Raw genomic sequence first — 15,290 nt, forward strand, 5'->3', positions numbered from 1 at the left:
TCAAGTCGCTTAGATATACAGTGTGGTGCCTGGATATATTGTTCGCGGTTTATACCTGTTTTAGAATAATAAATATCGTGGAAAAATTTTAATCTGATATGCGTTCTACGATCCTTGAGCTCTTGCCATTTAAGTTTGCTTTCTGTCATGCTAAGCTGCCGGCTATAGTTACCAAGAACAAGTTTAACTGCCCTATTCGGGATTTTTTCTAATTTATTTATAAGCTCAGATGTGTGTGGGTCCCTACAAACACATCCATATTCAAGTATTGAACGTACACGACTGAAATACAACTCCGTCTTTAAGTTACTCGGTAAATGACTAAAATTGCGCAGCAAGAATCCCAAAACTGATGCTGCCTTATTTCCAGTATAGTTAACATGCTTATGGCCAATGAGCCCTCGTGGTATTACCTCGTGTTCTGAACGCTGCCAAATTTTAGGCACCCGCTGTACAATTAATGAAGAAAATAAAAGGAACCTAGCGAATCAGTGATTGTTTTCACTTACAACTACGTGACACCCACATTAAAAGAAACCCAGGAACGCCTGGGTAAAATTAACTTCTCTGTTATTTTAAACATAACAGAGTTAGGGATATGAATGTGAATTGTAAGTTCATGAGATAGATAGATAGATAGATAGATAGATAGATAGATAGATAGATAGATAGATAGATAGATAGATAGATAGATAGATAGATAGATAGATAGATAGACAGACAGACAGACAGACAGACAGACAGACAGACAGACAGACAGACAGACAGACAGACAGACAGACAGACAGACAGACAGACAGACAGACAGACAGACAGACAGACAGACAGACAGACAGACAGACAGACAGACAGACAGACAGACAGACAGACAGACAGACAGACAGACAGACAGACAGACAGACAGACAGACAGACAGACAGACAGACAGACAGACAGACAGACAGACAGACAGACAGACAGACAGACAGACAGACAGACAGACAGACAGACAGACAGACAGACAGACAGACAGACAGACAGACAGACAGACAGACAGACAGACAGACAGACAGACAGACAGACAGACAGACAGACAGACAGACAGACAGACAGACAGACAGACAGACAGACAGACAGACAGACAGACAGACAGACAGACAGACAGACAGACAGACAGACAGACAGACAGACAGACAGACAGACAGACAGACAGACAGACAGACAGACAGACAGACAGACAGACAGACAGACAGACAGACAGACAGACAGACAGACAGACAGACAGACAGACAGACAGACAGACAGACAGACAGACAGACAGACAGACAGACAGACAGACAGACAGACAGACAGACAGACAGACAGACAGACAGACAGACAGACAGACAGACAGACAGACAGACAGACAGATAGATAGATAGATAGATAGATAGATAGATAGATAGATAGATAGATAGATAGATAGATAGATAGATAGATAGATAGATAGATAGATAGATAGATAGATAGATAGATAGATAGATAGATAGATAGATAGATAGATAGATAGATTACACAACGGCTCATTTCTTCGTCTATTATGCGTTGAGCTTCAAGAGAAAACAGTGAAATTATTTTGTGGCTAGCAAGACGTTCAAATCGGTAAAGTAATCTGCATTACAGCTATACTACGTCAACGAGGTCTTACCTACGGCGGTCTTCTGGCTTCCTGGCTCGCGGTTTCTCCTGTTGTGCTGCAACATTCAATGCATGAGCCCTATTTTTTAGAGATTGTTTCAGTATGTCCGACCGCGCCGTCGTCTAAAACAGACGCTCTGTCAAAGGAAAAGAGCGCAATATTAGCTGTCAATTATTTGAACGTCCGAAATTCCAAAGGAAACTGCGAATGAATATCTCGCTCAGACCCAATGTGTGTTTTTTCGAAAGGTTGCGAGGGGCTGAGTACGTGCGTGCGCTCGTACGTGACACACATGTTGGAAATAGACATGCAATTCATCTATTCGAGATCGAGGCCACATTGGAGCTGCCTGTCAGATTGCACTGATTCGCATGCCAGTACCATGGCCGGCGAGAATTAATATGTCATTCAACCATGTTATTTGGTGACATCGCACTCACGCGCACATGGCAAAAGTTTAAGAAAGGGACAGCCCGGCCAGCGCCATTGTTGATTTAGCGCTTCGGCCATCGTTTTGAAAGGGTCAGAAATAATTTGTTGCGTTTCTTGTGTGTTGCTCCAACAACCGTGTTTGTCGTTTGTTTTTTCTGCGTCCCACGACAAGCTGACACTCGGAGGCAATTAGACGGACTTTCGTTTTGGAGTTTTACTTTACAGCCCGTTTTTGATATCTGATGTCAGACATTAGAAAATAAACTTGTTGTCAGCTCCAGTGAAACCAATCAAAAAGAAACAAGGGATCTTTTAACAAATGAACTGAACACAAACTGTTCAACTTTTAGATCAAATTACCTGGACACTGTAGGCTTCCATAGCTGGCATTCGCTTAGGTGCGCTTTAAAGAAACGCAAGGAAGTGAAGGTAGAGTCGAGCCCACAATTTTACTCGACCTCTCATGTGCAATGCATTGCACCCCAGATAGGCGCAGACACAAGTCTGGGAACTCGAACATTATTGCGAATACCGCGCCGTCATGTGTCAGAGTTCACATGAACAAGCTACTAAACTAGATATTAAAAAACTTGAAAGTGCATTTTCTCATCACCTAACTGTTGTGCCCCTCGTGTGTTCCGCAAATCCACAGTTCTACAGAAGGAAAGCAAAGGCCACGAACGGGCATTCGACAATCCGTGCCAATTTGTAACAGCAGAAAGCAACATTCCACTGCACATCACGCCCTTCATCCACTGCATTCGTACAATGGGACCAGCATCATGTAGGGCTAGCAAGTCAAAAATCAAGAATTTAGCTATTTCATCCAATATTTGTATGCTGCCGTGCGAACATCGTTTACTACCCAAATTACTAGAGGAAACTCTAGGGGTTTTATAGCCGCCGGCCTATATAACTCCTTTCCAAGACCTCCAAGAAGGTGTAGAGACGCTCGCCCCTCCCTCTCTCTTTATATATATATATATATATATATATATATATATATATATATATATATATATATATATATATATATATATATATATACAGAGAGAGAGAGATCCATGAATAATGGTGGGCACCAACTAGCCCGCCAGCGCATTGTGCAGACAGAAAGTTCCCTAACTTTTTTTCTTGCTGTGTAGATAAGCATTAGAAAAATAAGAGTTGATAGTCGAATGTTATTAACGGGAGTTGCTAGCCAAAAGCAGTGTTGTTTTTGTTTAATACCAATTCTGTTCTTTTTGTTTCGTCTATCGTACCGCTGCCGACCCACCGTGGCCACTCGCTATTGCAGTTCGCGTTATTAGTTCGAAAAAACTGCGTTCTCGAAATAACCATTGTTGTGCGAGCTGCCACGAAGCATGAAATTATATTAAAAAATCATATCTCTGCCGCGTTTTTCGAGCTCTGCCTAGGAGTATTAAACTTTAATATGCGTTTTACGCAATATGCAATTTCGGACCAATTCTTCTGTTTGCCCATCTTGATTTTGGTGCTAGCGATGTTTAGATCTGGATGAAATCTTCGCCATATTATCTTTAATATGCGTGGAGTGTCATTTCTTTCCTTTAATTTTTACCATTTCTTGTATATTTAAAACGGACTTCGACTAAATCTTATTAGAGTATGTACATTTTAATACTTCTCAGGTTATAATTCTTTAGCTTTATTAACACACTTGATATGAACTTCGTGTTTACCTTTCGGCATTCGATGCTTGGTGTGGAGGAATATGAACCTTCAAGTTTAGAGATTGAAAGGGGGGGGGATAAACGTCAACATATTACATATTGTCATGGTACAGAACGAAAGCTATGCGACTCGCTAAAAACACTGGTCTTACATTTAAAATCAGCATAAAAAACATATGAAAAAAACGGAGTTTCATTGCTCTAGCTCAGATATTTGAATAAATATCTTCGACTAGCGTCTCCCCTTAAGATCTGAAACAGATTGGATAAAACGCGACGACATGAGCGCCGTCACCTCACTTGGTACATACACCGTGTGGAAGCGTATTCCCTTCCGATAAAGAAAGGCTAGTAATACTTGCACAGTCGTACCTTTCACAGCCTCAGATGAAATCTTTTTTTGAACACGCCCCCATAGAGCGGCAAAGCTGATGAAATATACTCGCTCAAATTATGGTGCCCGATGAATAGATTTTCGCCAGCGTAAATATCCTGCCTACGACAACCTTAATGGGCGTAGAACTTCTCTACAGACACTTGATCACAGCGACCGGCCTTTACGCATGAACGGGGGTCCACATGCCCGCAAGCAAGATGAGACGATATCACCGCTGCCTATCGCGCAGTCAACCACATTCGAGGTTTCTTTCCTTAAGCAAGAAGAGACAAAGTCGGTGCTCCTTTTTTCTTCTTCACGGCTCAGTCCACAATGTTACGAAAAATATGTGCCCTTCCAAGGTTCAATGTCATCCCTCTTCCCCGCACACTCTACACCGGACAACAATGTTGTCCACTTCGATGGGTAGAAAAACCTGGCGCTGCCCTTTTGCCGCCTCGCAATTTACCACGAACATGAGCGACCCATATCGTCAATCAGATAGGGCTAGTAATGTTGCTTCGGATGTTTGCGCAAGGAAATACATGCATCCGCGAGCTGCACCTGTGATTCAACGTGGATCACAGGTGAACGTGTCTCCTCGACTTGGGGCCGTTTATTTCGCAGACATTTCCGCAGCAGAGGCCTCCACTTTGGTCGCTGTTTCTCTAACTAACGGGAACACTTGTCGTATATGTGGGCTGAGTTGAGAAGGAACTTTATGCGTTGACTTTGAAAACGCCTCGGTACCAGAAGCGAACAAAACTCGGGCTTCAGAAAACTTCTGCAATCTTACTCTTTCTGCACCGGCCCGTTAGCTTGGCCACTAGAACTAAACACCCTTGGGTGCTGGCCCTGTTCAAGCCCTTATCCGGCACTAGGACAAATCGTCTGTATATACGGGGTCCTTCAGCGAACAATCTCAATTTTTTAAAAGGTTGCCTGTGGCAGATAGATGAGCCGGTCTACTCCAGTGGCGGACACTACTTGCACAAAAAATTGAAATTCAAAACTGTCTAATTAACAAGAATTCACTAATTCACTTATTAGCTAATTATCTTATGGCCCATATTGCAATTCACAAATTCTAGCAGGCGACTTCGCAAGGCGGATCCACTTGGAACGAATTCTCAGGACGACACCAGTTTCGAGATATAAATTGCCGAACTTTGCGGAGCAATGCATTGGCTTTCAAGTTACTTTTGTGCTTCAGTTCATAAGACGAGGTTTTGTTTACAAATAAACTGGAACGGCAATGCATTTCTCCGCAAAGTTCCGGAATTTATATCTCGAAAATGGTGTCATCTTTAAAATTCGTTCCAAGTAGATCCGCCCTGCGAACTCCACGGCTATAATTAGTACATTGCAATATGGGCAATAATGTAATTTGTTAGAAACCTAATTAGTGAGTTTTTAACAATTAGTCCATTCCACATCTCAAATTTTTGTGCAAACATTGTCCTTCGCTTTGAGTAGACAAATAGTAGCTCATGTAGCTCATGAACTAGAATGGTGATATTTGCCACAGACAGCTTTTAAAGATCTTTGAAAGTGTTCGCTGAAACACCCTGTATAGCTGCAACAGTTGCTATTTAAAATAATGCGTGGTAACGAAGAAATGGGAACAAGAAAGCGCTTCGTGGCTGTCACTGTGGGGAAAATTAGTTCTCGAGCTTGATGATGTGTGGTGTTTTATGGCGCAAGGGCCAGGTGTGGCCAAAGAGCGCCAAAGTTCTCGAGCTTGGCCGGCACCACCTGGGCTCTTGTGTTTGTTCTCTGTTGATTGAATTATTGGTCCTACGGCAAAGGTAATTACTGGAGGTAGCTCCTTCTTATTTATTCGTTTTCGCTGCACTTCGTGCTTTCCCTTTTCTGTTGCCTGTTTATTGCAACGCTCATTTTGCTGACCAATGTTCAAGTGCATGGCGTCGCCGGTGCGGCCAGAAGAATTTCATCTTTATCTATTCCGATAATCACAAATAACCGTCGCACTTTTCCAGGATCAGACACAAGCCGACACTGGGGCGCAGGCCGGCGCGTACGCCACACATTTCGCACAATTGTTTTTAGTTTCGCCTAAGTATAAGAGCGGGGTTGAAGGTTAATATGCAGAAGCAAAGATAATGATCAATACCCGAGCAAGGGAACAAGGGTTCACGGCCGCCATTCAGCCTCTAAAGTTTGTGAAGTAGTACGTTTACCTAGGTCAATTACTCACAGGGAGCCCTGGTCGTGAGAAGAAAATTTAAAGAAGATAGATAGGTTGGAGAGCATTCGCCAGATATCGTCAGATCCTCACTGGAAATATACATTGTCATTAAAAAGAAAGGTGTACAATGAATGCATTCTACTGGTCCTGACATATGGGGCAGAAATTGGAGTCTGACAAAGAAGCTCAAAAACAGGTTAAGGACCACACAAAGAGCGATGGAACGAAGATGTTAGGCATAACGATAAGAGACCGGAAGATAGCGGTATGGATGAGAGAGCATACTGGGTAGCCGATATTCTAATGGACATTAAGAGAATGGCATTTACGGTTACCATTGACAACGATTGATTAACAAGACGTCGGCCGAAGATTCAACGAGTCAGGCGCCTTACAGGTACGACATTTCTTTTTTGAGGACCTGGCTATTACCCTGCCGCTACGGTGGTCGGAAGCCGAGAACATCGTCACGAGCCTTATGCTCGTCCAAACGTAATAAGCCATATGAGTGATGCTACGGGCCGTAATGAAAAGCCTGGGGCCTTGCAAGCGTCACAAAGCTTCATGAAGCCGGCACGTTTGGTTCTCCACAACTCGGAATCAACTTCAGCGAATTCAGGAGTAATGGCTGACGGTGAAGCCGAGAGCAAGAAGCCTCGCCTAGAAGACAGCAAGTATGATGACGCTACATCGAATTATGAGCTAAGTGAGGAAGAAGAGATGGGTGAAGATGCACCATTTACTTTGGTCAAGTACAAGAAAAAGCGAGCCGAAGGCATTCCGGTTGTCTTTCGCCCAACAAGTGAAGGTACTACTTTTTGGCAAGTAAATCCAAACCGAGTGTCTGCCAAAATAGTTTCCGCGGCCAAAGAAAAAGTACAGTCTCTCGGGACGAACAGAGATGGAAGCTTCAGTGTCAGCGTTGCTTCCCTAGCCTCGGCGAAATGCCTTTTGATGCTCTCAAGTGTAGGTGGCCTTGAAGTCAAGCCTTTCATCCCCGAGTCATACACGCGAAACGTTGAAAAAGTAAAACATGTGCCTCTGCAGTATACACACTAACAACTCCTAGACTTCTTGAAAGGCGCAGGAGTTATATCGGCACGAAGACAGATAAGATATTCCCGCCAAGAAGATGGAGCAGTACAGTCACGTCCACTTCACACGGTAATTCTGACTTTCAGAGACGATCGCCCTATTCCAGGAAGGATTTATTTGGGTTTCACCAGTCACCCTGCCGAGGAATACCTAGAACCAGCACTTCGCTGCTATAACTTCCAGAGATTTGGGCACATGGCAAAAACCTGCCGCAGCACACGTCGATGCAAAATCTGCTCAGAAGATCATGACCACAAGGAGTGCAAGTCGCTTCTTCAACCTAAATGTGCAAACTGTGCGGGGAACCATGCCGCCTCCTTCTCAGGCTGCCCTCAGAAAAAAGCAGCGGCACAAATGCGTCGACATGAACTAATCCATGGAAGACAACCGCGACGCAATGAACCCGCCCCAAACCTTGAGATTGTTCATCCAGTGCCTGATCACCCACCTCAGCGAGCACCAGAACCACCACAGCCAAGAGCATCAACAAGCTATTCCTCCTTTAGAGAACAAACAACAGTGCAAACAAGAGACCAATCAAGAGGATCACAGTCAAGTGCCCAGTCTTATGCATCAGTGCTACGGAAACCCAGACCACAACAGGCAGAAAGTAATACAGAAGAAAGCTCCAGTACTCGCACACATTTCTCTCAGCGACCTTACTGATCTACTGCAGAAGTAACACCAGCTAATAGCGAACATACCACAGCATCGGTGACACAACTGATTTTGCCAGTGCTTTTCGCAGCTCTTAAGGCAATCCTGTCTGCTCTGCCGGAAGCAAACAACCTACCAGAAGTGAAAACCTTGTTGCCTCTAGAAGCACTATTGTGTCAACAATCTGGGCCGACACTGCGGCAGGCAGAGCATGAATAACCGTTACAAAAATGTCTCCATATTTCAGTGGAATGCCAACAGTCTTCGAAGAAAGTGTGCTGACTTTCGTAAACTGCTTGTGCAATACAACTTCCCAATACTTTGCATTCAAGAGGCGGGAATCAATGACGACTTTCGCCTCTCAAATTATGTGATATACAAGTCTTCTCGTCAAGGGGCTGTTAGCAGAGTGCTCCTGTGCGTCGGAAAGGACCTACCATCTTATCAAATTCAGTCCAGTGATTCAGACTCCGGAATTCATCGCATGTAAAGTATCCTTTGGCAAGCTCTGTATAACAGTGATTAATATATATCTACAACCTTCAAACCGGATTTCAGTAGAATCGCTAGTGAATATCTTCAAAATAGCTCATTCTAATGTATTTATATATGGCGACTTCAAGGCACACAACACCATCTGGGGCAGTGATCATTGTGATGCACGGGGTAACGTTATTGAGTGCGCCATAGATAAATGAAATTTGACTGTTTTAAACGATGGGTCACCAACATTCCTTCGTGGATATAAATACTCAAGCTGCATACCCGTACAAAAAAAATTATTGAGAAGGCATTGGAAAATTGTTGGTCAATGTTGAGTTTTTTATTGAGGAATTATTGAGAGTATGTTGGAGAATTGTTGGGTGTAGCGTTGAGCACTCTTGAATATTGGCCACTGAAATCGAATTGAAACACCATTGGGTACCTCAATGTTGAATAATTGTTAAGTTACCATTGAAAGTCCATTGTGCTTAGACAACCCGTTGTGCTCGTTTTGTTGAATGGTTGTTGAGTTACCATTGATTCTGCGTTGAACTAACGTTGTGGTAGTTCTGTTGACCTGTTGTTGAGTTATTATTGCTACAGCATTGAAAAGCATATCGTGGCACAGTTGAGATGCCATTGAGATTTCAGAAGTCGCCATTGAAATATGATTGACGTTTCGTTGGGCTGGTGTATTTTTATTCATATATTGAAATTACTTCGCTGTTCACACTTGCATGCCCCGGTGCCTGCTCATAACTTTTCCAAACACAAACAAAATCAAAGGAGAGACTGATCAACTTCAAGTACCTTTATTTACACTAAAGATGCGTGCACGTGAAACATTATTACATACATAAGGCACCACTACATCGAACCTGGAGACACAGGCTATAGTACCTACAGCACTCTAGCAGTGTAAATACATCTGAAAATACCAATACATATGAATCCAATCAAAACGATCATTGTGCTCTTCACTTTCGACTTAAGTTTATGACTAGAAGGCAAATCGACTCAAAAGGCAGGGCTTAAGCATACCCTTGTAACAACCATCTTGGAACACATGAACACTTGGAGCTGCTTGCACGTGAATCTTCACGTAAATATATACAACCTTTAGCACACGTCTTTCACCACGATTAAAATTTAATGAAGTACCAAAGTAGACTTGCCTGAGCTTTGTCTTCGAGATACATATATTTTCATGTTGCCCAAATATTTTATAAAATAACATCACTCAACTTAGCTATTATTTGACGAGACATCATTTAGAAAGTTGTCGGGCATGATGAACACCTGAATCGTGTTTCTGACAAGCCAGGATTGCTTTCTTCAGAAATAAACTTGTAAAGCTTTTGTGTAATGAAAGCAGCTTATCTCCCTGGCACAAGTCAAGAACAAACAGTACACCATTTGATTATGTTAATTTGGAGTACAGAGGGGTTCGTTAGTGGCATTTCCTCAATTTAGTGAGCTCATTTTCAGGTAATCTTTCTGGACTTGCACAAAGCTAATTAAATCACTTTTTGGGGCCTTTTTTCCTATACCCAGCAACTAAGTGCTACCTGAGTCAATAAAGAGATAATGGAAGGCTAATACCTTGAACGATAAGAGAAAAAATAATTATTGAGCACAGAAAATTGGTAGTAACACATGGCTAACACAATTCCAAACAGCCAAATAAATGGTCACCTGCACTTTCAGTATCAAGCACCCCAGAAATAGTCATACAGTATGAGAAAAGGTTCCAATGACTCGACAGCCAGATTGCTGAGACAGTGAAAAACGCAAATAAATGCATATACGAAACACCAATTACCTCAATTTTGCAGATAAAATGTTATTAAAACAGCACCAGAATTTTGCTGCATAAAATACATAAAGGTTGCATAAAAACTGGGACAAAGCAGTAACTGAAAGACAGAGGGAGCTACAGCACCCATGTTGAAAAAGATTACAAGGAAAATGATATATATGCATATTTAAGTTTACAATTTTCGCTCCAACATATAGAAAAAGAACGCATGCACTTAGAGCATAAAAAGGTTCATGTGCCTGGAGAATGCAGCGCAGTACAAAGAAGCGTCATGAGAACCGAAAAGTAGATCTTACTACGAATGCTTGCAACCTACAATCAGACATGTGCCATGTCATGCTTTGAATGGACGAAATTAATAAATCTTACACACAAAGCAAGTTACCATCACTCTTATTGGCTTCCTCAGGGGACTCCTTGAAATTGAACTAGAAAAATGTACTCAGTGTCAAAAACAAAGAGAAGACCCTATAGCGGTCTTCCTGAAATAAACAGCGCAAATAACTTCATGTATCAATTCTATGGACACTTCGACAATTCGGTGTACATTTATATTTCACAACCACCCAAACAGAGGCGAGAAGGATGAATTAAGGTAGGAACACACATGAACGCTGACTCAAGTAGAAGTTTATTCGTGAAGACGAAGATTTTAAACACACTGGCCAACTTCACAAAGAAAAAGCCATGTATGCGCAGCATACACAGCCCGGCACAACAAAAAAGGACCGAAATACGTCCTGTAGAATAAACATGTGCTTCAAAAACTAACAAAAACATGAAAACTGAAAGGTTTCTCCTGTAAGCGATAGTAACGAGAAGTACTGTAGCAACTCTTTCCCACTAAGGGTCACAGAAATCTTGCTTATGAATATTTCTTCGTGATCAATAAATAATGCTTCCATAAGTTCTTTTGTGTTCTGGTCTTTGTGATGAAACAATCGTTCTTTCTGCTCTATACCGCAACACCAGAGGCGTTCCAGAAGCAATATTTACTGATCACAAACGAAACAATTGCATAACGAAGTTATCTGTTGCCCTTAATGGGAAAAAGTTGCTCTCAAAAGAGTATTTCCCGTTGGGTAGTATCACTTATCGGACAAATCTTTCGCTTTTTCAATAGATTTGACCGATAGTTCTCGTTTTTCACGCACGTTTATTCTACATGACATGTCTTTTTAATATTTTTTTCTTGTCGCACGTGGCTGTTTCTGCCACGCACGGATTTTTACCTTTGCCAAGTTGACCAGTGTGTTTAATACCTTTGTCATCAAAAGCAAACATTCAGTAGAGCTTGCGCTCGTGTGTGCTCCTACCTATTTCGTCGTCCGCCTCTGTTCGTGCTGCTGTTTACAGTAGCCGCGTATCACTTGGTTAGGCTGGTAAACATTCTCACAAACAAAAGTAAATGCCTCCCTTCGAAAGGTAGCCCATCCTTTACTACTAAACGCCAGAGCAAATCGAAAGTAAGCCTTCACAGCGTCCATGCGGCAGCTAGTATACCACAGAGCAACACAAAAAATAGTTGAAAATCCCACTTGATGAAGAGTGGCAACAGAGATGCGAGCTTGCTAGCGAATCAGCCACATATCAACGGGTGTCTCTTGCACGACGCCAAGGTGCTTTTGGCGTAGAACACTTTAGCATCTGGGAATTTACTGCATACGTAACCTGTGAGAAGGGAATGTGGACAGAAAATGAGATTGCGCGGATTAAGAATCTGCCACAAACTGCACATAACTACGCACGAAATAGAAGTACACACTGTACTGGCAAGTAAAAATTTGCGACTCCTTACGAGTGCCATCGAGAAAAGGAAGGAATGGGTTGCTACGGTAAATGTTAGCTAAAACACGCACAGCGATGTTTCACAGTGGGGAAAATATTCCCGGCTCTCTCGCAGAACCAAAGACCACGCGACAGTGCATAGCCCATACCAAACAGATATCGAATCTTTGGGTAGAAGTCCAGTAGAAGGAATGACCTAAACACACGCCGAGAGCGATGCGAGCGTGAGCGTGCCTGTACGAGTGAGAACACGTACCGCTTCTTTGAAGCTAGCTGCTCCGGCGTGGCTCCGATCATCCCGCGCGATTTGTGTGCAGAACGACGCGTACACGCCCTTGCGTTGCGCGGTAGCGTCCGCGCAGTGAGCTAGCTTCATGCACGCGTCATTCTTCACCGCGCAAACGGTGCTCGAGTGCGACGCTTAGCTCGAGGCGACAACGCGCCGATTGGCGCTCCTTTCGCTTCTGGAAACAACGCATATTCGGATCGGTCCAACTCAAAGAGGCAGCAGAGAACGGTGGCATGTTTCGGTTATCGCTTATTAAAATTGTACAGTACGCCTTCAACGGCAAATTGCCGCGCTAAATAAAGATGCTTACTGCGGTAGTTTTGGCGGTGATAGACGATAAGGTGAGCCCGTCGGCGGCTGTGTTCTTTGACCACGTCACCACACCTCTGCGGTTGCTGCAGGGATCGTATCCACGACCTCCAGCCCCAAATTGCTACGGAGGCCGCCATAGTTACGAAATGCGTAAGCGTGAAGTGCAACACTGCCTTCCGGTACGAGTGTCGTACAAGCGTAGCACAGCTGCACACCCGCTGCACGATTATTTGTCGCGGTTCTCCTAAACTCGTAGTGCCTGCCTAAATACCTTGAAAGGCAGCGTGCCTCTCACGTATCGGAACGCGATAACAAGCGCTTAGACGGCATACGTGAGCCCCCATGAAAAATGACGTGGCCACTGTACAAAATTATCACTGCGCAGAGAAGCCGATCCTTATGTTCCAATTGTGTTCTCTCATACAAATGAAGGAAACGTTATTAGACAGGAACAAATGAAGCTATGCAATTTTACGCACATGGGGCGCCGCTGCCTCTTCGCCTACCATTGTTTCAAACGAAGTGACGGCGGCAGCGAGAGTTAGTATCGCGCGCATTTGCTCCGGGGCATGCGGTTTGCTTCAAGAAAGTGAACGGTGTGCTTAATATGTCACGCTCGTCAATGTCAAAATAGAAAAGAAGGCTACGTGCCCAAGAAAACGAGATTACTTACCTATCTTCAGAAGTGCGGCTGCGACCGTTTCGGGGTGCCTTCTCTCCAGCAGGCATCATGGCCTCTGCCGCGCAACTCGTCAAAACCGTCAGGCTCGCATATCAGTAGAAGACTAGTTGTTGGGTGAGCCAACCACTTCACCGGATAAACGTCCCACTTATCGTCGTTAAAGCATTTCACTAAAATGTGCGTCATGATGTCCGAAAAGAAAATACTTTCATCAAGAAGTACGAGGCGTGAACCACCGCACAACTGCAACCGAATAACTGAGTCCGAAAGCCGTTCACAGCTTCACATGGTTTCACTATCGTATTCAGTTATAAAAACATTTCAAACACAAAATAACGGCACTTAAGAACGACTAATTATTTAGCAATAATGTTTCATCAACTAACCTTTATAAATTTTAAGAACTACCTAATTAACAGCTTAAAGAACAAATACTACGACCAACAAATGCGACTACGAAACTAGCGGTAACCGTGTGGACTGTTGCAAAAGGGTGCGCAAAACGAAGCTCGGTTGCGCCCGCTTTCGCGCACACATACACACCCGAACGCTACCTTACCGTTTGTCGCGCCGCCTAGAAATAAAAATTACTACTAGTTTTGCTATTTTTACAAAAATAAATCTTCTAAAATAGTTTGTAGCGCTTTTGCAGATGACAAAGTGACAAGTAAGGTACAATAAGAGTCCGTTACGTGCATTTCTTTCATTTCCCTTTGGTGTTCTTAACTGAACATACGAGACCTGCAGGCCTGGAACACGAAAGGACGACAGTTCGGCGAGGCTCAAATAAATCGCGTGCTTCTTGCAAGGCGAGAAACGGGAGCAGCCGCAGATACAGCGATTAGCTGTGATACTGTTGCGGCTGTTGCTGAATCTGAAGCTATTAGAAGTCAATGGTTATAGCGGCTGCGCGCTGCGATCTCAAAGCGCGTTCATTCTTTATTCTCTAGTACCACGGACATAGGACAAAAAACTATATTTTGCTTTACGGACAGAGGGTACGTCGCAGGAAATTCGAAGACCTCACCCGTGTATGTTTGTAGCGTGTGCGCGCTTGCATCCTACGGTTCCCACAGTGCGTCCGGTGCTCGAAGGTAGCGTCGTCGCCTGTCGGCACCTGTCTTATCGCCGGCCGCGCTGCCGCCGTGTCTACTTTTGGGGAACTCCACATACGCGTAGTCACCGTGTTTGCAAGGGAATTTCGCATTCTTCTGCTCCCCGAAACGTGCTCATTTCGGATCGTACCAATGGTTAGGTCATCTAGTGTATGTTAAAACGACGATGGCATTTGTACACCGGCAAAGAAATAAATTGTTATGAACTTGGGCGGTCATGAATCTAGTCTAACGTTGCAGTTTTTACGTAGCGAAAATGGCTACGAAAGTGGGGCGGTCCCGGAGATTGGCGCTTCAAGGCGCCAGCTGTAGCGACAGCACCAGGAAGTGGCACGCGGCGCACACGCCAAGCATTTCAGAGCTTACTGGCTTTCGAATGAGAGGAGTAGGCGCGCGCTCGTGGCCTATTGGTTAGAGTACCGGGCTGGACGGCCGACGTTCGATTCCACCTCATCGGTCACACATAATTTTCTATTAATGAAAGCGAGGCGAAAGAAGAACCTACCTGCCGCAAAGTGACAGGACTGAGGTTGGAACGCATCGCAAAACATGTTTGGAATGTCTTCATATGCGAGTCCTAATTATTGTATACTGGACTCAACTCCTACACAACAAAATAACAACTAAAAAAATCAACACAAATTACCCAATAAATTTTTTATTGAGAACACTCAACGGTAAT

General features: G+C 43.7%; 1 protein-coding gene across 5 annotated transcripts in view; it reads right to left on the reverse strand.

Annotated features, from left to right (window-relative positions):
* The window catches only part of LOC135912266 (juvenile hormone acid O-methyltransferase-like), an 88,429-nt gene that overhangs the window by 12,843 nt on the left and 60,296 nt on the right, over nt 1–15,290 (reverse strand). For 2 of the 5 annotated variants that reach the window (XM_065444676.2, XM_070528058.1), the window contains exon 3: nt 1,667–1,793. The exons of the other annotated variants lie outside the window; for them this stretch is intronic. In XM_065444676.2, the coding sequence (XP_065300748.2) occupies nt 1,667–1,721 (55 nt within the window). In that variant the 5' untranslated portion in view covers nt 1,722–1,793. The remainder of the gene's footprint in view (nt 1–1,666; nt 1,794–15,290) is intronic. 5 annotated transcript variants of the gene reach the window in all.

Source organism: Dermacentor albipictus, chromosome 10 (genome assembly GCF_038994185.2).
Source record: "Dermacentor albipictus isolate Rhodes 1998 colony chromosome 10, USDA_Dalb.pri_finalv2, whole genome shotgun sequence".
NCBI lineage: Eukaryota > Metazoa > Arthropoda > Arachnida > Ixodida > Ixodidae > Dermacentor > Dermacentor albipictus.